The sequence below is a fragment of the Salvelinus fontinalis genome, chromosome 13 (genome assembly GCF_029448725.1).
Source record: "Salvelinus fontinalis isolate EN_2023a chromosome 13, ASM2944872v1, whole genome shotgun sequence".
Classification (NCBI taxonomy): domain Eukaryota; kingdom Metazoa; phylum Chordata; class Actinopteri; order Salmoniformes; family Salmonidae; genus Salvelinus; species Salvelinus fontinalis.
In genome coordinates, this window is record NC_074677.1 from 46671107 (window position 1) to 46695941 (window position 24835).

The 24835-nt window shown below is 42.9% G+C and overlaps 1 protein-coding gene across 1 annotated transcript; it reads right to left on the reverse strand.

The window, feature by feature from the left end:
* Nucleotides 1–2178: 2178 nt before the first annotated feature.
* ncbp3 (nuclear cap binding subunit 3) lies at nucleotides 2179–23348 on the reverse strand. The gene is made up of 13 exons (XM_055943056.1): nucleotides 22730–23348; nucleotides 22102–22167; nucleotides 21849–21954; nucleotides 17680–17805; nucleotides 17470–17604; nucleotides 17135–17265; nucleotides 16943–17051; nucleotides 9696–9795; nucleotides 8278–8378; nucleotides 5717–6026; nucleotides 5345–5556; nucleotides 3452–3631; nucleotides 2179–3347 (listed from the first exon to the last, which is right to left on the reverse strand). Exons 1-13 carry the CDS (start codon nucleotides 23120–23122, stop codon nucleotides 3055–3057), a joined length of 2262 nt encoding a protein of 753 aa, XP_055799031.1. The 5' UTR covers nucleotides 23123–23348; the 3' UTR covers nucleotides 2179–3054.
* Nucleotides 23349–24835: the final 1487 nt, after the last annotated feature.

Consider the following 24835-nt stretch of genomic DNA (forward strand, 5'->3'; position numbering starts at 1 on the left):
TTTTTTTGTATTTTTTGTACCATCGTCTTTGAAATGCAAGAGAAAGGCCATAATGTATTTTTCCAGCCCAGACACAAAGTTTTAGACTGACCCAATGAACCATTGCATTATTGTTCAAAATGTTGTATCAAGACTGCCCAAATGTGCCTAATTGGTTTATTAATACATTTTCAAGTTCATAATAGTGCACTCTCCACAAACAATATCATGGTATTTTTTCACAGTAATAGCTTCTGTAAATTTCACAGTTCACAGTTCTTCGTTCTTTCCTTTTCTCGCTGTTTCTCCGCTGAAACAAAGAGACATGATGTAGTTTATGCCAAACGCCTAGCCTGTGGTTGACCAATTAGAATTCATTGCAGTAAAATTGGGCCAATGGCCAAATACAAAGTATACCGTTTCAAGCTTAAATGTAAAGATAGTTTGGCTAAATGAGAACTTGCCTCACAGATTCTAAACATACCATGAACTGAAAAACAACTAGTTCTATTAGTTGGAGACAAGGACAAAGGACAGTATGGAGGGGCTGTCCTCTCTGCCAAGGCATAATGTAAGCACTCTCAAAATGTTCTGCAGTTTTGTTTGATTTTCAAAATAGTTGTGTGTTTGTTTGATGCAGACACAAATGATCAGCAAATGGACAATAATATACTATTTATTCCAGTCTTTCTCCTTAGAATCTTGAAAGTGACCACCTAAAGCAAAGAGTAGAAAGATTGGAGAGAAAACTAGATAAAATGGAAAACATCACAAGACTGGAGAAAGAAAACAGAAGGCTGCTTATGCTTGTGGGAGACCAACCAAGAGGAGGGTTTAGAAACATTTGCTACCTGTATCCATTTGATAATCCAAATGTTTGCCTTCATTTTAAAAAAACAAAGCAAGCACATCAGTTGAAAACAAAAAACCTGAGCAGCTGGTGTGTGTGGTCACCAAAACGCCAGGTTTCAAAGAGAGAGGACTTGGTAAGTATAATCATTTCACTTGTTTGATCTCATTTGTTGAGAGTATGGTTCGTTTCCAAATTGGCAATGTGACACTTAACTGAATCCAATGAAGAAATGCAGCAATTCAACATTTTTCCAGAGCTACTTCATAGCTGTCCTGTTACTAATACAACAGATCACTATAGAGCTCCTTAGTTTATGGAAAACAATAACCTGTCTCTTAAAAATAACGTTCACTGAATAAAGAAAAGTATAATCCCCCCTCACATGCACACGTGTTAGTCAAGTTCAACACAACAAAAGCAATATCTTTGGGCTACACTGCACTATTATTGCATAGTACACTTTCTGCCTGTGGACATCTGTTCTACAATGTGCCAGCAAAAGTGAGAAAGAGGGAAAGTGTGTGGTGTTCCTTTCACCTCTATAGTGGCATCCATCTTATGCCAGGCCCAGCTCCAGCTCCACTTGATCCCTGAATCCACTTGTTTAACAAGCAATGCCTCATTTTCACCTAATTCTCTCATTCTGAAAATTAACCACATACTATAGAGAGAAAACATTAGTAACAGATAGTGGTTAGTTCGTTAGCTAGTTAACATTTCACAGATTGCCAGGGTACAGTAAGCAACTAACGCGTTATAACTTGAGGAACAACAAGGAGTCGTATACCAGATAACGAATTGGTTAGGTTACTAATGTCAGCTCATCTGATGTAACGTTAGCCGTTAGCTCTGACTTTATTAGAAAGCTAATTTTCACACCAAACTCAACTATTTGATCAGATGAGTTGGCTACTGTTCCTCAACATTTCTCTGGCTAGCTAAGATAGTAAGGGAGAATTGGATCAAGGTAGCAAGTTACCTAACAATGCTAATAGTTGTTCCACCACACTTTCTCCCTTCACCTCAAACGTTCCAAATGCCAGTTTTTCGGTTACAGCTCACGAAGTACGCTTCATCACCTTCTCACCCCAATCTCCATGGTCAGGCTTCTCACCTAACGTTACCTCTTCGTTATCGTTCAGGGGACGCTCTGCTGTAACTGACAAGCTGCCTTTCCAGAGCACTCACTGATGCTGTAACTAGTAAATTGGTTGTCTCTTCAGGTGATTCATTCTGTTGTTATGTAAACGATGGGCTGAGCCTTGGATACAGCCAGTATTGCGCCAAACGCGCATCACTCGTTCGCTTACAGCCAGTTGTGATAGTAATGGTAACAAGACAAGCAGTAACAAGACAAATCTCTTTATTTCTGCTGACACCTTAAATCAATTTGTTTTCCATCTGGGAATGTAGGTGTACATATCAAATGGCACCCATTTCCCTACATAGTGCACTACTTTTAAAGCCCTGGTCAAAAGTAGTGTACTACATATGGAATATGGTTCCATTTGGCACGCACCCTCTTCCGCCTTGAATAACATAATATTATCAACATTGGCCATTGGCACATAATACCAACAGTCAGAAAGTACAAAACCTTTCAGTAGAGAATCGATTCATCTGGTGTAGTCTTCTCTATGGCCCCAGCCTTTGGAAGGAAAAAAAAATGCCACAAACCATATGTTGTTGTTCATAGTCACTCACACAGATACCACATACGATACAGTGTCTGGTTCCACACACAGAGAAACAGAGGGAGCAAGCTCAGTATCTGCCTCTTACTCTGTCACAGTTCTTCTGTAGTCAACTTCACAGGAGGTTATAGAGACATTTATATTGCTCATTAATGATTGGACATGTAGGTAGGCTATCAGAGGGTGAAATGTCATGGGAACAGGTTTGATCAGAACAACAGTCCCATGGGCTGCAGAGATAATGTAATACAAAAACAAAATGGCCTCCTGTCCTGAAACAGAACGTCTCAGTCTTTCAAAAAATTCTGTCCAGTTTAGTTTCTCATTTCTCTTTATAGAGTCTTTTCTTTTATGTTTGTACGATGGATCAGGCCACAGTGACAGGGGCCCAAGGATCAAGAGTCCTCCAGACACTGAGAAAGAGAGGTAACTCAAGAGGAAGGCGAGGGTGGATGATCACCTTTCTGCTCTAGATGAAGGCATGACCAAATCCACACATCTCCCACTCTTTCTTTCTCCCCCTCGGGCTCAGGAGTCTGAGTCAGATCCGTTACTGCTCTCCCGGCTGATCTCAATCTGTAGTGAGGGCAGGTTGTCAAGCCGACTCTTCTTCATCTTGTGGGTCTGCTGTTCCTTCTGTTTGATCAAGGCCCCCCACACCTTCTGCAGTGCAGAGTCGTCCTCCTCCTCATTTTCCTCTTCTCCTTCCTGCCCCCCCAACCTGGAGCTGGCTGATCCCGACCCCGCACGGCGACTAGAAGGCTTCCGCTCGGGAACACCACCCTTATGGGAGGAGGGGCCGAGCCTGCTCCACAGACGACCTGGGGGAGGGAGCAAGGGTTACATTTTAAAGCACTTTCAGTGTCTTTTCAACTAATGTACTGCATTATTGACTAATAGCGGTAGATGTGTTTTTCTTCCTTACTTGATTTCCTGTCTTTGGACGAATCAGAGTAGAGGCCGCGGGAGTCGAGTTTGGCCATGCCCAGTCGGCTGTGCACGTCTGTGATTGGCTCTCGGGGAGGGGGTGAGTCTCGGGAGGCGACAGGGGAGGAGTGTCGTCTCTCAGGAGAGTAGGGTCTCTTCCCTAACCTCTGCCTCACATCTACACACAACACAAGGTTAAATACACTATACACACAAACCAGAAAAAAAAAACATACCACATCATTGATATTAACCTGGTCCCCAGGATATTGCGCACATAAGTCTGGGACATCAATGATTCAAAGTTGGCCTAAGTGACCATAGATATCTTTAGACGGGTGGGTTGTTTAGCAACCGTAGAGCAAAACAGGTGAGTTGGCTTAGAATCAAAGGATTGTTGGCAACATGGAAACTATATTTCTTCTCCAAATCGTTATTGAAAACAAATACATTGTTACTAGGGATGTGCATCTTTCCTTTCAAGACGATTCGATGCGTATCTATCTAGACACATGGACTCCGATACGATACGTTTTAGCTTGATTTGAGGAATGAATCGATGCGATTCGGTGCACTAACATTTGTTGCATAAACACATTAAATTCCAAATTAAAATCTGTTGCTGATGGAGCTCAAGAGCTGGGTCTCTCTGAGCTGGATCAGGCTGAGCCAACTTTTGTGTGTGTGTAATTCAAGTACAGTATATGTCTATGTTGTATGTAGGCACCTGAGCTTCGCAATAAGGGAAACTGGACATCTACCACCCCACTATCAGGACAATGTTTGCGTTCTGCCCCCCCCCCCCCCCCTTTGATCTGAAATCACCCACTAACTAATTTGTAATTTTGCAGATTAAAAGTGTTAATAGCTAGTAATGTATCAATTTTTATCTTTAAAAAAAAAATTGTTATGACATAGTAAATTAATATTGAGCACAACTTTGGATTTCATCCATCTTATAAATCACATGACAGACAGTGAGCTTCTGCTTCTGCTGTCCTCGTTATGAAATGATCAACTTTACCCTGTATATCTAAACATGACAATATATACTGATTGTTCCAGGCAAAAATACCAAAACTATTGATGAACCTGAACAATCAGATGTAATGTAAGCTTCGATTAGCATGTAGCCTACCTATAGCCAGATGAGTTTAGGCTACTTTTAAAATCGGGCAAAACACAATTCTCAGCGCATTTTATTAAAAAAGAATCTAGCAAATTACATTGGTTGTCATTCAACTAATAAAGCATAATCTTGCGCAAGCCATTTTACAAAATGCTTAAAGTGATACACAGATGCGCCAGATCAGGACTAGGCCTACCTCTCAGTAAGGTTTGTTCGGCATTTAAAATGACTTGTAGATTAATGTTAACTGTCAAAATAATTACATACAGTTCGACACTGAAGGAGAGGACAAAGTTGTCACAAAAGATGAGTTATTTTCGTAAGGGAGAAAAAGTAATTTGAGAAAATGTTTAGTGAACCGGCAATTAGCAAGGTTTGAATGGATTTTCTGACCGATGCATGCTACATTTGGATCGGTTTGGGGTCCCGCAGACCAGTACACTCATATCTTAAACATTTGAATCGGGGATTGATATGTACCGGTGAATCGTTACATCCCTAATCCTTATAGTTGATGGTGAGCTAGCTAGTGAAATTTTGCCATATTAGCATAGATGTGACAAGAGTCAAAACACCTCGAAACAAGACATGAGTTGTGGGAGATGATTGGTTGGTAGATTAAGCCAATGCATGGAGAGTTTTTCCTGATCTTTCTGTATTGGCTAACAAAGGCCAAGTTTGATGTGTTGGTCCAATAGAGTTTGAAATGTCTTGGAACTAGATTACATTGATATTGACTGTGTAGAGTAGTGGATAACAGACCTGTCTTTCCACTACTGGCCACAGGGGTGCGCTGTCTATTCTGGGTTTGGCTCTGTCTTTTTTCCTCCAATAGCTGCCTCACATCCATCACTTTCTCCACTGCACTGGTTTTGGTCCCGCCCACCAATCCTCCACTTCCACTTCCTCCTCCACCAATCCTGTTCCGGACGCCACTACCCCCCAAGCCGCTGTCACTGCGAACAGAAGAGTGTCTGAAGAACAGACAGGGAGAACATCAACTATTAATTTACTATGTTACCTACGTTAAAAGGTCCGCATTCTGCACACATAAGCATACATGGTCATGTAAGCACACATGGTCATGTCACCCACCTCCACACAAACTTTTGTCCACCACACACACCCACTGACCGTATAGTCTTGAGGTTGGTCTCGACCTCGTCTGCGTACATGGTCATCTTCATGCTCTTCTTGGGAGAGGGGGTTGAGATCATCTTGAGCTCCAGGTCATAGTCCATTTCGTCTGAGTCTGACGAGACAGAGGGGGAAGAGGAGGGCCTGCCCAAACGACTCCGCAGGGCCACCCCTGGACCTCCCCCCCTCTCCCTCTTCTCCTTCTCCTTCTCCTTGTACTCCACCACCCTGTCGTCTGAGTCCATGTCCTCCTCATCTTCCTCCTCCTCTTCCTCAATTGGTTCTTCTGGTAGGTTGACTAGGTCAGCTGGAGAGGGATGAGACAGAAAGGAGGGCGAGAGAGGAGAGGCGGAAAGGAGGGCGAGAGAGGAGAGGCGGAAAGGAGGGCGAGAGAGGAGAGACGGAAAGGAGGGCGAGAGGAGAGACGGAAAGGAGGGCGAGAGAGGAGAAACGGAAAGGAGGGCGAGAGAGGAGAGACGGAAAGGAGGGCGAGAGAGGAGAAACGGAAAGGAGGGCGAGAGAGGAGAGATGGAGGGATGAGACGGAAAGGAGGGCGAGAGAGGAGAGGCGGAAAGGAGGGCGAGAGAGGAGAGGCGGAAAGGAGGGCGAGAGAGGAGAGGCGGAAAGGAGGGCGAGAGAGGAGAGGCGGAAAGGAGGGCGAGAGGAGAGGCGGAAAGGAGGGCGAGAGAGGAGAGGCGGAAAGGAGGGCGAGAGAGGAGAGGCGGAAAGGAGAGCGAGAGAGGAGAGGCGGAAAGGAGGGCGAGAGAAGAGAAACGGAAAGGAGGGCGAGAGAGGAGAGACGGAGGGATGAGACGGAAAGGAGGGGGAGAGAGGAGAGACGGAGGGATGAGACGGAAAGGAGGGGGAGAGAGGAGAGACGGAAAGGAAGGGAGAGGAGAGAGACGGAGGGATGAGACGGAAAGGAAGGGAGGAGAGACGGAGGGATGAGACGGAAAGGAAGGAGGGATGAGACGGAAAGGAAGGAGAGAGAGACGGAAAGGAAGGAGAGAGAGACGGAGGCATGAGAAGGAAAGGAAGAAAGAGAGGGATGAGACAGAAAGGAGGGAAGAGAGGAGAGATGAGACGGAAAGGATGGGGAGAGAGAAGAGTGAGAGAGATGAGAGGAAGAGGAGAGGATGGAGGGATGAGACAGAGGGGGAGGAGAAAGGAGAGCAAGAGGAAGTCACAGATTACCACATGAGATAAATATATAAATGTTAGAGCATAACAATTAGGCCTGGTCTGTAAACGTTTGTGTGAGTCTTCCCACCTAAATGTCTGTAGGGTAGTATGAGTGTGTGTTCGTACCGGAGTGTCGGTGTGTGTAGGGCAGGGTGTGTGTTCTTACCAGTGATGGTGTGTGTAAGGCAGGGTGTGTGTTCTTACCAGGAATGGTGTGTGTTCTTACCAGGGATGGTGTGTGTTCTTACCAGGGATGGTGTGTGTTCTTACCAGGGATGGTGTGTGTTCTTACCAGGGATGGTGTGTGTTCTTACCAGGGATGGTGTGTGTTCTTACCAGGGATGGTGTGTGTTCTTACCAGGGATGGTGTGTGTTCTTACCAGGGATGGTGTGTGTGTAGGGCAGGGCGTGCGTGCGTTCTTACCAGGGATGGTGTGTGTAGGGCAGGGCTTGTGTTCTTACCAGGGATGGTGTGTGTAGGGCAAGGTGTGCGTTCTTACCAGGGATGGTGTGTGTAGGGCAGGGCTTGTGTTCTTACCAGGGATGGTGTGTGTAGGGCAAGGTGTGCGTTCTTACCGGGGATGGTGTGTGTAGGGCAAGGTGTGCGTTCTTACCGGGGATGGTGTGTGTAGGGCAAGGTGTGCGTTCTTACCGGGGATGGTGTGTGTAGGGCAAGGTGTGCGTTCTTACCGGGGATGGTGTGTGTAGGGCAAGGTGTGCGTTCTTACCGGGGATGGTGTGTGTAGGGCAAGGTGTGCGTTCTTACCGGGGATGGTGTGTGTAGGGCAAGGTGTGCGTTCTTACCGGGGATGGTGTGTGTAGGGCAAGGTGTGTGTTCTTACCAGGGATGGTGTGTGTTCTTACCAGGGATGGTGTGTGTTCTTACCAGGGATGGTGTGTGTTCTTACCAGGGATGGTGTGTGTTCTTACCAGGGATGGTGTGTGTTCTTACCAGGGATGGTGTGTGTTCTTACCAGGGATGGTGTGTGTTCTTACCAGGGATGGTGTGTGTTCTTACCAGGGATGGTGTGTGTTCTTACCAGGGATGGTGTGTGTTCTTACCAGGGATGGTGTGTGTAGGGCAGGTTGTGCGTTCTTACCAGGGATGGTGTGTGTAGGGCAGGGTGTGCGTTCTTACCAGGGATGGTGTGTGTTCTTACCAGGGATGGTGTGTGTTCTTACCAGGGATGGTGTGTGTTCTTACCAGGGATGGTGTGTGTTCTTACCAGGGATGGTGTGTGTTCTTACCAGGGATGGTGTGTGTTCTTACCAGGGATGGTGTGTGTTCTTACCAGGGATGGTGTGTGTTCTTACCAGGGATGGTGTGTGTAGGGCAGGGTGTGTTTTCTTATCAGGGATGGTGTGTGTGTTCTTACCAGAGTGTCTATGTGTGTAGGGTGATGTGTCCCCCATGCTGTCCCCTATCAGGGGTTTCTTGCTCTTGCTCACGATTCTGCGCGTGTGATACCGTCTCTTCCTGCAGAAGGTGACAGAGAGATATTAGCAACAACATACCCACCTATATACTTCACCCCGTACAGTCTATACTTCACCTAATACCCACCCTATACCTTCAACGTCTAACCTAACCATATCCCCTTAACCTTCAAGAACAGAAATCTTACCCTATTTGATCTGGCCTATTGCTGGTTTTCTGTTCTACCTGATCATTTATTTAACACACCTGGTGTCCCAGGTCTAAATCAGTCCTGATTAGAGGGGAAGAATTAAAAGCAAACAGTGGCTTCCCGGTCCAGATTTGAATTTGAGGGTTCTCGACTAACCAGCATGTCTTTTTTCCTGATAGCAGGAAGGGTGTCAAAAGCAAAAAAAAAAACGAAAAGAAAATCAGGGAAAACAGATGAGAGAAGTAGAGGAAATGAGAGAGAGATAAAAGTTAAAGATAGAAGGTGGGGGGGGGGGGGGGGGGCAGAATGACATGTTCAAGCAGAGGACGATAAACATAGATGTTGGTACTACTATACACAAACGTTTTTTTTTGGAATACGGGAAGGTGCAAACAAAGAAAAAGTGAAAGAAAAGAAAGAGAAAATGTTAGGAAAGTGAAAGAAACAAAAGCAGTACAATGTACAACAGTGTAGCAGCATATCAGTTACAGTCAGCCATGGTGGTGCTGAGGATCTGGCTGGTGATGCTGAGGATCTACCATGATGGTTTAGAACAAAGAAAAACAATAAACTAATTAAAAGGAACTCAGTCCAGCTTTCAAGATACTCCTGAAGGTTGTAATAGTGGAACGCACAAATTGGGAAGTGCATCAGTTATCCTCGTCTTGTCAGCTATTGCATACCTTAGAGATCTATTTATAACTTGTCAGAAATGTCCAGATCAACTAGCCCATGTCAGATGTTTTTCAGCCCATAGATTTTGTTGTAATGGTTGTCGCTCAAATATCACATGATTACACATTTGAAGTGGCAAAACGTATCAAATTGCAAGACAATTAGCTTTAACAACAGCAACATTTCCTCTGCACCCCATGACAAAATGTGTAGAATTGCAGGAAATAACCTTTAAACCTGCAACATTTTCTCTCCCCCAAAAAGAGGGGTGTGAACAGTTTGTTTCATGAACAGTGCTTGTGCCCATAGAAATAGACAGGGCACAAGATATTCGTACATGCTGGAAGGGGGGCCTGAGTGAAATAGTTTGGGAACCCCTGGTTTAGCACACTGTCCCCCTGAATCACCATGGAGACTCACCACAGGGTGCCTATCCAGCATGTATGAATAAAGTCAGTGTTGGCCAAGGAAGCATCCGTGTGTGTGGTTACCAAGAGTTGCTGAGGATGCCCCGCATGCCTCCGTAGTTCGGGTTGCCGTACTTCATGTAATATCTGCTCTTCCTCGCAGCACCCAGCTCCTTCTTATCACCTGAAAACACAGAAAGAAAACCGTCACAATCATAATACAGTGCCTTCAGAAAGTATTCATACCCCTTGAGCTATTCCAATTTTTTTGTGTGTTCCAGCCGGATTTCAAAATCGATTAAAATATATATTTTTCCCCTTACACACAAGCAGGCTGGGAAATGACAACCCACGGGTAGATTTTGGCATTGGCGTTTAAGAATGACTATTTCACCAGCCACATTGGCAGGTGGTGTCCCACAGAGCATTTGGGAACAGTAAAAAAAAAATATATATATATCCAAAGCCCAAATGTAGAAGTTGGTCAGTTTTATTGCTTCTTTAAATCAGAACAACAGTTTTCAGCTGTGCTAACATAATTGCAAAAGGCTTTTCTAATGATCAATTAGCCTTTTAAAAAGATAAACTTGGATTAGCTAACAACGTGCCTTTGGAAGACAGGAGTGATGATTGCTGATAATGGGCCTCTGTACGACGACGTAGAAATTCCATACATTTTTCAAAAAATCTGCCGTTTCCAGCTACAATAGTCATTTACAACATTAACAACGTATACACTGTATTTCTGATCAATTTGATGTTATTTTAATGGACAAAAAAAGTGCTTTTCGTTCAAAAACATGGACATTTCTAAGTGACCGCAAACTTTTGAACGGTAGTGTGTATACAGTTGAAGTCGGAAGTTTACATACACTTAGGTTGGAGTCATTAAAACTTGTTTTTCACCACTCCACAAATTTCTTGTTAACAAACTATAGTTTTGGCAAGTCGGTTAGGACATCTACTTTGTGCATCAAACAAGTCATTTTTTGAACAATTGTTTACAGACAGATTATTTCATTTATCACAATTCCAGTTTGTCAGAAGTTTACATACACTAAGTTGACTGTGCCTTGAAACAGCTTGGGAAATTCCAGAAAATGATGTCATGGCTTTAGAAGCTTCTGATAGGCTAATTGAAATCATTTGAGTCAATTGGAGATGTACCTGTGGATATATTTCAAGGCCTACCTTCAAACTCAGTGCCTCTTTGCTTGACTCCATGGAAAAATCAAAAGATATCAGCCAAGACCTCAAAAAAATAATTGTAGACCAAGGAAGAAGCCACTGCTCCAAAACCGCCATAAAAAAGCCAGACTACGGTTTGCAACTGAACATGGGGACAAAGATCGTACTTTTTGGAGAAATGGCCTCTGGTCTGATGAAATAAAAATATAACTGTTTGGCCATAATAACCATCGTTATGTTTGGAGGGAAAAGGGGGAGGCTTGCAAGCCGAAGAACACCATCCCATCCGTGAAGCACGGGGATGGCAGCATCATGTTGTGGGGGTGCTTTGCTGCAGGAGGGACTGTGGCACTTCACAAAATAGATGGCATCATGAGGTAGGAAAATTATGTGGATATATTGAAGAAACATCAAGATATCAGTCAGGAAGTTAACTTCTTCGGGCTAGGGGGCAGTATTCGGAAGTTTGGATGAATGAGGTGCCCAAAGTAAACTGCCTGTTACTCAGGCCGAGAAGCTAGGATATGCATATATATTGGTAGTATTGGATAGAAAACACTCTAGTTTCTAAAACTGTTAAAGTAATGTCTGTGAGTATATCAGAACTGATATGGCAGGCGAAAAACGTATTTTTTCCCAGCTCACCCTTGATTACTATGGCTGTCAATGGGAATATAAAAGGAATACCTCCCAGATTGCAGTTCTTAGGGCTTCCACAAGATGTCAACAGTCTTTAGAAAGAGTTTCAGGCGTGTTTTTTGAAAAATGAGCTTGAATTTGTAGTTTTTGTAAGTGGCTCCCATTTTGGCTGTAGTGTTTGTTGCGCATTCCGGTGAGTGCGCGTACTTCGTTATTTGTCTCCGGTAATGGTCTCCGGTATTTTCCGTCTTAAATGTGAACGTTTATTTACATATTAGGGTACCTGAGGATTGATTAGGAACGTTGTTTGATATGTTTGGTCGAAGTTTATTGGTAACTTATGAGATTCATTTGTATGCATTTTGAATTTTACTGAGTCTAGCGCGCCAATGAAACATACTTTTTTGGGATATAAATAAGGACTTTATCGAACAAAAGGACCATTTGTTATGTAGCTGGGACCCTTGTGATTGCAACCAGATGAAGATCTTCAAAGGTATGTGACTTATTTTATCTCCATTTCTGACTTTCGTGACGCCTCTGCTTGGTTGGAAAAATGTATGTAATGCTTTTATGTGCGGGACGTTGTCCTCAGATAATTGCATGGTGTGCGTAAAGCCTTTTTAAAATCTGACGCGGCTGGATTAACAAGAAGTTAGGCTTTTAAATGATGCATGACACTTGTATTTTCATGAATGTTTAATATAACGATTTCTGTCATTTGAATTTCGCGCTCTGCAATTTCACCGGATGTTGTCGAGGTGAGACGCTAGCGTCCCAATGATCCGTAAGAAGTTAAAGCTTGGTCGCAAATGGGTCTTCCAAATGGACAATGACCCCAAGCATACTTCCAAAGTTGTGGAAAATGGCTTACGGACAACAAAGTCAAGGTATTGGAGTGGCCATCACAAAGCCCTGACCTTAATCCCATAGAAAATTTGTGGGCAGAACTGAAAAAGCATGTGCGAGCAAGGAGGCCTACAAATCTGACTCAGTTATGTCAGCTCTGTCAGGAGGAATGGGCCAAAATTCACCCAACTTATTGTGGGAAGCTGGTGGAAGGCTACCTGAGACATTTTACCCAAGTTAAACAATTTAAAGGCAAAACTACCAAATACTAATTGAGTGTATGTAAACTTCTGACACACTGGGAATGTGATGAAAGAAATAAAATCAGAAATAAATAATTCTCTCCACTATTTTTCTGACATTTCACAGTCTTAAAATAAAGTGGTGATCCTAACTGACCTAAGACAGGACATTTTTACTAGGATTAAATGTCAGAAATTGTGAAAAACTGAGTTTAAATGTACTTGGCTAAAGTGTATGTAAACTTTCGTGAAGTGTAATCTACTCAAATGAAATATTTTAGTAAAGTAATTGTGAATAAATGATTAGCAGTAATGGGCAGTCCCTACCACCATGGGACTTATAATTGTTTTATGTGTTACAGCATTCTACCCACATAATGTATTAAAAAAAATCTAAATTGAAAAGTGATCTTTTTTTTTTATCTAATAGAAACCGAACCGACCTCAAAAAGCACTAATTGCTCAGCACTACTGTACAGTAACATCCTTTAACATGACAGAGCTCTGGCTTCGCGTTTCACATCTCTGTATGGGGTTTGACTGACAGACATTCTGAACTTGAGCAATGCACGCTACAAGAAGTTGCCCCCATCCCACCTGGTAATTGGGCAACTTTTGAACATTTTCTGTTGTCCAAGTGAGGGAAATGCTGTAGATTATGAGGATTCTATTTATTTTGAAAGATAAGATGTTGATTATAATAAATACTGCTTTCGTGTCATAAAAGCACACCAAAACACTGGTGAGCCCAAATGTGCACTTCTACAAGTGTCCTTGCTCTAGTTCCTCAACGGCACAGCTAGGAAAGCAAAAAAAAGTACCTTATCGTTGATATTGCTTCGGAACTGTGCACACTTTGAAGGTGTGGGGCCACTTGGAGACACGCGTTAGTCCTCTCACTCAAACCCTTTTCTTATGTTACTGAAGTTATCCAGAGTATTTTCAGTTGGCTAGAAAAAAATCTTATTTCGAGCAATCGATTGGTTGATTTTTTTTTAAACGTCTATTTTTCTATATATGCGTTTGAATCAAATCAACTATATGCACTGAGTGTGTCTGAAGCTTTAAACGATTAAATAATTAAGACAAATGACTAGAGGGAGTCTGACCACAATTGATTTTATTGTGCCGCTTGGCTCAGACACGCTGAGCTGTGTTAAAAAAAGACATTGAGTGACAACAGGTGCTAGTCAGCCACTCAATGCCTTTTTTTAACACCGAGACAACAGGTGCTTGTCACTCTCCCCGATGCAGCAACCACCACACATCAACAGTGTGTATAGTGCTGTCCGTGTTGCTGAAGCTGCCACATTCATTTCTGAATTAAATTGTGTTAACGAAATCCCTAATTTGTTTAGGAAAAACATTCCCTGTTCCCTCAACCCTTGCTCTCTTAACGTGACACATGTATGCATGTGACTAATAGGGCCTGACCTTTAGCATATCATAATCACATCAATAAATTGGTTATAAACTCGGAACACTGACACGTGACAGCAAAATGGATGCAGAGGACATGACAAACTCGAAAAGGACGAATGTTTACTGGTTGCTCAGGAGGTAAAGGGGAAGTCAGATGTGTGGAATAAGTTTGACTAGTTGTGGAAAATACTGGAGATCAAGAATAATGAGTAAGCGCTGTGTGCATACTGTGTGCCAAACAGGTGCTGTTAGATTACAATTTCATTTTTTTGAAAGTTCAGAAGAATGCAAACACTAAATAAATCATAAGTGTACCAGAGAGACTGTTGTAACGTTTTTTTGTAAAGCCTTCATTACAGCAAAGACTAAAAACAGTCGCATTCATTCGTGAATGCAATTTCCGGCCTATTTCTTGTTTACGCTAATTATTCAATGGTCACTTTGTTATTTCAAAGTTTATTATGCTTGATTGCATTTCACATCATGAATGACTGGGATTTATACATTAGCCTAAATAAATACTGAAATATAGGCCTAATTATTATTTACATAAGTATTCAGACCCTTCGCTTATGAGAGTCAAAATTGAGCTCAGGTGCATCCTGTTTCCATTGATCATCCTTGAGATGTTTCTACAACTTGATTGGAGTCCACCTGTGGTAAGTTCAATTGATTGGACATGATTTGGAAAGGCACACACCTGTCTATATAAGATCTCAGAGTTGACAGTGCATGTCAGAGCAAAAACCAAGCCATGAGGTCGAAGGAATTGTCCACAGAGCTCTGAGACAGGATTGTGTCGAGGCAAAGATCTGGGGACGGGTACCAAAACATTTCTGCAGCATTGAAGGTCCCCAAGAACACAGTGGCCTCCATCATTCTTAAATGGAAGAAGTTTGGAAACACCAAGACTCTCCCTAGAGCTGGCCGCACGGCCAAACTGAGCAATCAGGGGAGAAGGGCCTTGGTCAGAGAAGGGCCTTGGTCAGGAAGGTGACCAAGAACCCGATGGTCACTGACAGAGCTCCAGAGTTCCTCTGTGGAGATGGGAGAACCTTCCAGAAAGAAAACCATCTCTGCAGCACTCCACCAATCAGGACTTTATGGTACAGTGGCCAGACGGAATCCACTCCTCAGTAAAAATCACATGACAGCGTGCTTGGCGTTTGCCAAAAGGCACCTAAAGGACTCTCAGACCATGAGAAACAAGATACTCTGATCTGATGAAATCAAGAATGAACTTTTTGGCCTGAATGCCAAGCATCACATCTGGAGGAAACCTGGCACCATCCCTACGGTGAAGCATTGTGGGGGCAGCAAGCATCATGCTGAGGGGATGTTTTTCAGTGGCAGGAACTGGGAGACTAGTCAGGATCGAGGGAAAGATGAACGGAGCAAGGTATAGAGAGATCATTGATAAAAACCTGCTCCAGAACAGACCTCAGAACAGGGTGAAGGTTCACCTTCCAACAGGACAACGACACTAAGCACACAGCCAAGACAACGCAGGAGTGGCTCCAGGACAAGTCTCTGAATGACCTTGAGTGGCCCAGCCAGAGCCCGGACTTGAACAGCGCTTAAGAGGATCTGCAGAGAAGAATGGGAGAAACTCCCCAAATACAGGTGTGCCAAGCTTTTAGTGTCATACCCAAAAAGACACAAGGCTGAAATTGCTGCCCAAGGTGCGTCAACAAAGTACTCAGTAAAGGGTCTGAAGATTTATGTAATTGTAATAATTCCGTTTTTCATTTTTAATACATTTGCAAAAATGTCTAAAAAACAGTTTTTTGTTTTGTCATTGTGGGGTGTTGTGTGTAGATTGATGAAGGGGGGAGGGGAACAATTTAATCAATTTTAGAATAAGGCTGTAACGTAACAAAATGTGGAAAAGGGGTCTGAATACTTTCTGAATGCACTGTCTTGGTAATCTGTATCTCACAATGTCTTGTATGCCTCAAAAGTATCCTAAAGTTTGCCTCTTCCTCTCTGGTTTTATTGAAATGACAAATTTCCCAGGACTTTATAGCCTATTGTCTAGTTCGACTGTAAAACGGAAAATAATATGTTTTGTGTTAACTGCACTGACTAATTTTGTGGGGGGGTAACTTTTTGGCACCAGCGAAGAGCATTGGCCATACCCCCAGCGAGTGCGCACTTCGCATATTATCATTGCTGGGTCAGTGCCACGTTATAAGTTTGTTTTTGAACAATCATTTCCACCTCCAGTTTTGATGGACGTCATATTCTATTTGTGTCTTGTAGGCCTATTATATGAAAAACTTTGTTTTTATTGATCTGTTTGTCAGTGACAGCAGAGTAGGCTACCCTGTCATTTGTGGTATAAAAGAATATGCATCTTATGTCTCCAGTCATAGTGTAGTAGAATTGCATGAAATGTGTTTTCCCGTGCAAAGAAACGTATCCGATACAGCCTATAGCCCAGGCCTCTACGCACTCAGCCATGCATTGAAATGTATTTTTTTGCAAAAAGTGATTGAGTTATATTAGCATAAATTTTGACTATCCAATCTACTCATCACAAATAGTAGGCTAACTTACATAAGTCTGCAAATGGGGTGATGCTGCACATGGAATGCTTTATTATAAAGTCGAATTTTTATGGTTAAAATTTGCTCCCCCAAATATAACTCACGCGCCGCCTAGGCTAGTGCATTTGCTGTTCGTTACTTGTCTTGTTGGCTGACGAAACGTAAACGTGGACAGTTATTCTAACATATTCAAAGTGCGTGGTAAGGACATACATCATTGCATCCTAGACTTGCATGTTCTGTAAAGATTAATTACCATAATCTAAATGTGATTTCTGTCATTCTGAGCACCGTGGGAGGACGAACTAATCAGGTTACACAGCCAATGCATATAGGTTCGGTGAATTTCTCAAATGTCCGGTAAATTTAAATGCTGCCGGTCAAATATCCGGTGCCACATTTTCATTAGGGGGACCCTGGTGTGTGTGTGTTTGTCTCTCACCGTGAGTGGCCAACCTCAGGAAGAGTTTGTTGCCCTTGAAGGGTTTGATGGCCGGTCGTAGGTCGTTCCGGAGCAGAGACTCTCTCTCTGCCTGAGACAGCAGGTCCACCTCAAATGCACACGCACAAACACACAGGTAACTAATATGCAACATTTCCCCACACACACCCACAGTCTTGAACACAGTTTTACCTGGGTGGTCTCAGGTTCTGTTTTCTTCTCCGTCTCTCCCTCGCAGGCTTTCCCCTCATTCTCCTTCACCATCTCTTTCTCCTCCTCATCTGCCTCTCCATCATCGTCATCCGAGCCTCGTTCTCTGCGAGCTGAGAGAACAGCAAGCAACACTCAGTGACAAAGCACATTAAATACATGCCTCATATGACTGACAAAACAGACTGACCACAAACACAACGTCGCAGTCCTGACCAACACAGAATTACCCACTACACTAATCATAAAACATACAAAGACAGTGAACATTGGAACATGGACACACACTGGACAGTGCATGGACACACAGCACTCACCCTTGCTCTCCTGGGTGGGATCACCAGGTTCTTTGGTGCTGTCTGTCTCCGTGGTAACCACCTCTGGGTCAGGCATGCGGCTGATGTTGATCAGAGCCCGGGTGGAAGTGACATCATCCAGCCACACCACATTACCTAGGAAACAATATTTAACGGCATGTTAAAAACAGCCCACGTGTTGTCAGTCGCTTCTGTGTGTGTGTTACTCACAGGAGGTGTCGTCGATCCACTCGATGTGTGCTGGAGGGTACTCCTTAAAGTAGCCAAACACATCCTGGGTGCTCATATCATCCACACCCGCCACGTGCAACGCCTCCAGGCGCAAGTTAGGGATGGCTGAGAAAGGGAAGGAGAGTGTATTCAGTGTGTGTGCGCGCAATATCGCGATATTCGTTAGTATCGTGGCAAGGAAACAAAACACGAAGCGGAATTCACTTCTTTAAGAAAACAGCACTAATGTTGGAAACAAAACATGTAATCCAGTCACATGTAAACCTCCTTTTTTCAGGACCCTGCCTTTCCCATGCTTGTTCAATGAACCATGAACAATTAATGAACATGCACCTGTGGAACGGTCGTTAAGACACTAACAGCTTACAGACGGTAGGCAATTAAGGTCACAGTTATGAAAACTTAGAACACTAAAAGAGGCCTTTCTACTGACTCAAAAACACCAAAATAAAGATGCCCAGGGTCCCTGCTCATCTGCATGAACATGCATGAGGACTGCAGACGTGGCCAGGGCAATAAAACTGCAATGTCCGTACTGTGAGACGCCTAAGACAGCTCTACAGGGAGACAGGACGGACAGCTGATCGTCCTCGCAGTGGCAGACCACGTGTAACAACACCTGCACAGGATCGGTACATCCGAACATCACACCTGCGGGACAGGTACAGGATGGCAACAACAATTGCCCGAGTTCCACTAGGAACGCACAAACCCTCCATCAGTGCTCAGACTGTCCGCAATAGGCTGAGAGAGGCTGGACTGAGGGCTTGTAGGCCTGCCAGGTCAGGTCCTCACCAGACATCACTGCCAACAACATCGCCTATGGGTACAAACCCACCGTCGCTGGACAGGACTGGCAAAAAGTGCTCTTCACTGACGAGTCGCGGTTTTGTCTCACCAGGGGTGATGGTCAAATTCGCGTTTATCGTCAAAGGAATGAGCGTTACACCGAGGCCTGTACTCTGGAGCGGGAGGGTCCGTCATGGTCTGGGGCGGTATGTCACAGCATTTTTAGACTGAGCTTGTTGTAATTTTCCAGACAATCTCAACGCTGTGCGTTACAGGGAAGACGTCCTCCTCCCTCATGTGGTACTCTTCCTGCAGGCTCATCCTGACATGACCCTCCAGCATGACAATGCCACCAGCCATACTGCTCGTTCTGTGTGTGATTTCAGTGTTCTGCCATGGCCAGCGAAGAGCCCGGATCTCAATCCCATTGAGCACGTCTGAGACCTGTTGGATCGGAGGGTGAGGGCTAGGGCCATTCCCCCCAGAAACGGCCGGGAACTTGCAGGTGCCTTGGTGGAAGAGTGGGGTAACATCTCACAGCAAGAACTGGCAAATCTGGTGCAGTCCATAAGAAGATGCACTGCAGTACTTAATGCAGCTGGTGGCCACACCAGATACTGACTGTTACTTTTGATTTTGACCCCCCCTTTGTTCAGGGACACATTATTCCATTTCTGTTAGTCAGTTTATCTCTCAGTTGTTGAATCTTGTTATGTTCATACAAATATTTGCACAAGTTTGCTGAAAATAAACACAGTTGACAGTGAGAGGACGTTTCATTTTTTTGCTGAGTTTATTTATTTTCCAAGCTATAATACACAATATTTTACATACAGTTGGTTTTTAAAGGACAAAAGTGTAGTCTGCTTTGTGTTTTCAGTTTTGCCATGGAACAAATATAGCGATACTAGTCACAGCCCTAGTGTTTAAGTGATAAAAAGCCAGGTAAGTGTGTACCTTTCATCTTTATCCAGCACTTTGTGTGTGTGTGTGTATACAGTACCTTCAGAAAGTATTCATACTCCTTGACTTTACACATTTTGTTGTGTTACAGCCTGAATTCATAATGGATTAAAAACCTACACACAATATCCCATGACAAAGTAAAAATTTAATACAGAAATATCTCACTTACATAAGCATTCACACCTATTTGCTCTGACAGTCCAAATTGAGCTCAGGAGCATCCAATTTCCTTTGAATCCACCTGTGGCCAATTCAATTGTTTGGACATGATATAGAAAATAAACACCTGTCTATATAAGGTCCCACCGTTGACAGTGCATGTCAGAGCAGAAACGATGGCTGTGTTCAAATACCCATACTAACATACGGTACACTACATAATTAATGAGTATATACTACATTCTATTAGTTCATTTTAGTATACTGTAAACAAATGGTACCGGAAGTTGATGCTGTTGCTATGCAACCTCTTGCTAGCTTGTTAGCATAACAAATGACTAGCTAAACATTTTACGATTGTTGGTGTGTTCGTAAATTCAATCTGCAGTGCCAGAGGGAGCTCTGGGCACTCTATAAATCCAGAGCGTTGTCAGATTGTAAACTCAGAGCGTTCAGAGCGCACACTAGGGTTGATGCGAGTGTTCAATGACAGTCAAGCACCCAAGCTAACTGGCTAACGTTGGCTAGCTACTTCCAGACACAATTGAGAGAACACCTCACTGACCATTATACTCGCCATAGCATAGCTGGTTAGGCTGTTTTCATGTTATCCAGAGCGTTGGTGACCAACTGTGCTGCTGGCAACAATTTATTTAGTTTTTTTTTGCCGACATTTACTGACACCAGCCATATTCAACGAGAGCACACTGAAACCGGAGTAGATAGCCAGAATGAACAATGTCCATTGAAACGCACAACGACTATACCACTTAGCTAGGAATTATGTGAATAATCAAGTCAATAAACGTTGGTTAGTTAGTTAATATACTGCCTGCCAAGTTCGATGTATTAGTATCCAACTAACGTTAAGCAACTAGCTAATAAACCGGTACATACTGCTGTAATGTTATGCGGTTTGTAAGGATAGTTAAGCTAACAAATTGTCAGCCAACATAACGTGTAATTTAACATATTTAAAGTCATTACATTGCTCAACATTTTCTTAACATTTGTCATTAGTTCAATTAATTTGTATTCGCTCTCATCGGACTTCGCCTGCATATTTTCCGCTATTTTCTTCAAATCTGAAAACGTGAAGCCACACCCATTTGATGAAGTCGCTCTGGATAAGAGCGTCTGCTAAATGACTTAAATGTAAATGTAAATGAAGTATTGCATTATGGGCCCTAAAAGTAGGTAAATAGTGTCCTCTGCATGTATACTTCGCATTTTGGCAAATTTAGTATGACATCTGGGAACTTTTGGCATACTAACTATATCCATACTATGACCAATAAGCATACTATATACTCAATTCACATCACAAATGGTACGGTTAGTGCGGTCAGTATGAGTATTCGAACACAGTTAACTCCATGAAGTACAAAGGAAATGTCCGTAGATCTTCGATAGAATTGTGATGAGGTATATATCTGGGGAAGGGTATAAAACAATTTCTAGAGTGTTGAAAGTTTCCAAGAGCACAGTTGTCTCTATCATTGGGAAATATAAAAATGATGGAACGACCCAGACTCTGCCTAGAGCTGGCCGTCCAACCAAACTGAGCAACCGGGCAAGAACGACCTTGTCAGTGAGGTTGCCAAGAAGCCAATGACCACTGACAGAATTAGGCTGATATTGTTGTCCTTTTGGCAGGGTCTCCCATCTCGATAGCACTTCACCAATCTGGGTTTTATGGGAGAGTGGCCAGACGGAAGCCACTCCTGAGAAAAAAGGCACGACAGCACACCTGGAGTTTGCAAAAAGGCATGCGAAAGACAGATCACAAGGCAAATAATTCTGTGGTCTGATGAGACAAAAAATTGTATCCATTGAATATCTGGAAAGACTTGAAGATTGCTGTTCACTACCGCTCCCCATCTAACTTAAGAGCTTGAGAAAATCTGCAAGGAAGAACGGGAGAAATTCCCCATATCTAGATGTGCAAATGTGAGACAAATATACCCAAGAAATCAGAGCTGTAACAGCCACCAAAAGTGCTTCTACTTAGTATTGTCTCAGGGGTGTGAATTCTTATGTAAATGTTATTTCTGTATTTCATTTATTTAAAAAAATCCAAAAACATGTTTTCACTTTGTCATTATGGGTTAGTGTGTAGATAGATGAGAAAAAAATATATTTCATCTATTTTGAATTCAGGCTGTAAAACAAAATGTGGAATACGTCAAGGGGTATGAATACTTTCTGAAGGCACTGTACGTGTGTGTATCTACCTTTCTTCATGGTGTCTCTGTCCAACACCACATTCTTCTGGGCCAGGTTGGCCTCTGCACGGAAGTGAAACCTTTCCGCTCTCTTCTCCTTCCTCTCAATCGCCTCCTAGAAACACACATGCACAGTTATGACAAGACGAGTTATGGGAGTTAAAGTTTAACTGTTGGTTTACCCTCTCACTTTTAAGTGATGGAACTAGTATTAGTGTGAATGTTTGCCAGATAACTTTCAGGCGTGGTTACAATACTGTACCTTTGATGTGACATCGATTCCAGTGATGAATGTGCCAGCTTTGTTCTCATACCGCCGACTTGTGTCCTGGTTAAATGTCAATAAATATATATACATTAGAGATGCACTTTCTTACTGTGGGGTAGCCTAGATAACAATGTATTGATCTGACAGCTTATGTTTGTTCTGAACAATGAATGACCCCCCCAAAAAAGCTGGCAAATTGAAAGTGGCAAGACCTCGCACCAAACCTCTGTCCTTGGGGATGTTAAAATGAGTTAGCTAACTAGTGTAACTCACTAGTACGTTGTATTATTAACTATGTAGCGAGGGGGTTTCTGTCATGAAACTTAACGTCAAGTGAATTAGCTAGCCACCAGTAGTTAAGCAGAGTTAAGTGCTAAGATAGCCGTTTGTCATAAAATATGTAAAGTTAGCTTGCTTACGCTAGAATCAACAATATACTGTAACAACACAAACAGGTATGATGTTAATATCAACTAGCTACACTGGGTAACACTAGCTAGTCATGAGCTACCGAGCTATCTTGTTAGCATAAGGCACGCTGAGCTCCTCAAATACCAAGGCAATATTCACAGGCCCCCGAAGGTACGCGAGCCCGCGATCTGGTGAGGCCTACTTCCCTCACCGGCAACAATTCCTTCAAAGACCGGTTAACGGGGATGTTTTCCACCTCGAGTTCACCCTCCTCCACCTCCATCGGTTCAGATTCACGGGCACCTCGGTCCGAGTCTGAATCCGAGTCCGATTCTGAGTGGTCTGGCCCACTGTCTGGCTTTACCGACACCCGTAGACTGCGCACTGCCGCCATGGTCCTAGCACTCGGTCCGCAAACGCTTTCGAAGCAGGAAGACGTGAGTGTGCAGGGAAAGGCTATACCGACACGCCTGGTGCCTAATTTTAGTGAATGTGCAGTGAGAGTCGAGTCAAAGACAGTACAGTAAAAAAAATCCATTAAAAAAAGTACAGTTGCATATCTGGGAGTTTTTGTCACAAAGGACAGTGAGCCGTGTGAAATCATATCATGAAAACAATTTATTGAAAGCCAAAGCTATTCTTAAGAGTTGGCTTCAAATAGATGTATATACACGGAACAAAAATATAAACGCAACATAAAGTGACCGAGGTAAAAACAGTTTCAAGTTGGAGATTCGACGGATATTTGCGCTTTCAATCCACTTGAGCCACAGACTCCAAATAAGTGTAATGATGTTGGAAAAATTGCGCACAACATTGCACAGGTCTTATTTTCACGATTTGGACATTAATTCGTTTTCCAAAGCTAATAAACATATGGAAATATGAGCAGCACTTTGTATTCTTAGTTGATTAGTTGTATTCTTAGTATTCTAGGGAGCGTAAACAAAGTCCAAACTTTTTTTACATTCAAATTTCAATCGCTCCTTGGTCATGTGACCTACTGACCTCAAACAAGGTTCAGAATGTCTACTGACTACCCTTCTATTATTGCACACCCTTTGGTTTGTTAATTTTCATCTCACACATTAACATTAATTACATTACATTACATTAATTTTTCAAACTTTTTAATTTTAATAGCCCCTTGGTCATGTGACCTACTGACTTCAAACAAGGTTCAGAATGTTCACTCAGTGGGCCTACACGTTGCACACCCTTTAATTTGTCCATTTTATTCTCACATGTTTTTACATTACTTTTTCAAACTTAAAAATGTCTATAGCTCCTTGGACATGTGACCTACTGACTTCAAACAAGGTTCAGAATGTTCACTCAGTGGGCCTACACATTGCACACCCTTTAGTTTGTCCATTTTATTCTCACTCAATTTTACATAACTTTTTCAAACTTAAAAATGTCAGTAGCTTATTGGTCATCTGACCTACTGACTCAAACAAGGTTCAGGATGTCCACTGACTACCCTTCTATATTGCACACCCTTTAGTTTGTCCATTTTCATCTCACATGATTTTACATGAATTTTTCAAACTTTCAAATTTCAATAGCTCCTTGGTCATGTGACCTACTGACTTCAAACAAGGTTCAGAATGTCCACTGACTACCCTTATATAGTCAGTGGACTATCGTTATTCTATTGTACTGGATCTAATACATATGAGCATTTTACGTACATTCATAAATGTAATAATTTTTTATGACATACTGTGAAAAAGTCTCTTGGCTGCTGGCTGTCACTTTCAGACATGCACCGAGCAGACTGAAAGGGAAGGGTAGCACTTGACTTGAACCACAGGGGTTCTCTGTAAAGAGAGAGTAATCCAAAAGGCACAGACACACCCCTTGACTTTCAATTTGCACCCTTGACCTGTATGTATTCTCTCCTGATTGGTCTCCGTGGTGCTTAGTCAATGGGAACTCCATTACCGGCCCCATCATAAAGTTTTTACACAGTCTGGCCGTCTGACTAAAGTGCCAGAGGTATGAGGAGACATCCTCCTTTGTATTTATGGGAACAAATATTTCCTAACACTTTGGATCCTATTCTTGGACAGTTAGAAGACACAATGCATCAATGCAACATTTTTTTTATTATTTTTTTTTACTAATCACTGTCTATGAGTAACCTCAACCTTGTGGGTCTGTGGGTGTTTGGGCCAATAAAGTGCCATCTCAATTCTACCACTGACTAGTCTCTCATGCCCCTATGAACGGGGACACAAGGCAATAGTTTTTAATCTAAACCAGCCCTTTTTTACTGGAGTACACTAACCCCTAATTGGGGCTATTTTCTTGA

Coding starts and splice junctions, on each gene's coding strand:
- ncbp3 (XM_055943056.1), bottom strand. CDS start 23,122: ATGATTTCACACGGCTCACTGTCCTTTGTGACAAAAACTCCCAGATAT. Junction 6,027..8,277: donor CTACACACATAGACACTCTG/GTAAGAACACAC, acceptor ATCCCTCTCCAG/CTGACCTAGTCAACCTACCA. Junction 5,557..5,716: donor ACCAACCTCAAGACTATACG/GTCAGTGGGTGT, acceptor TCTGTTCTTCAG/ACACTCTTCTGTTCGCAGTG.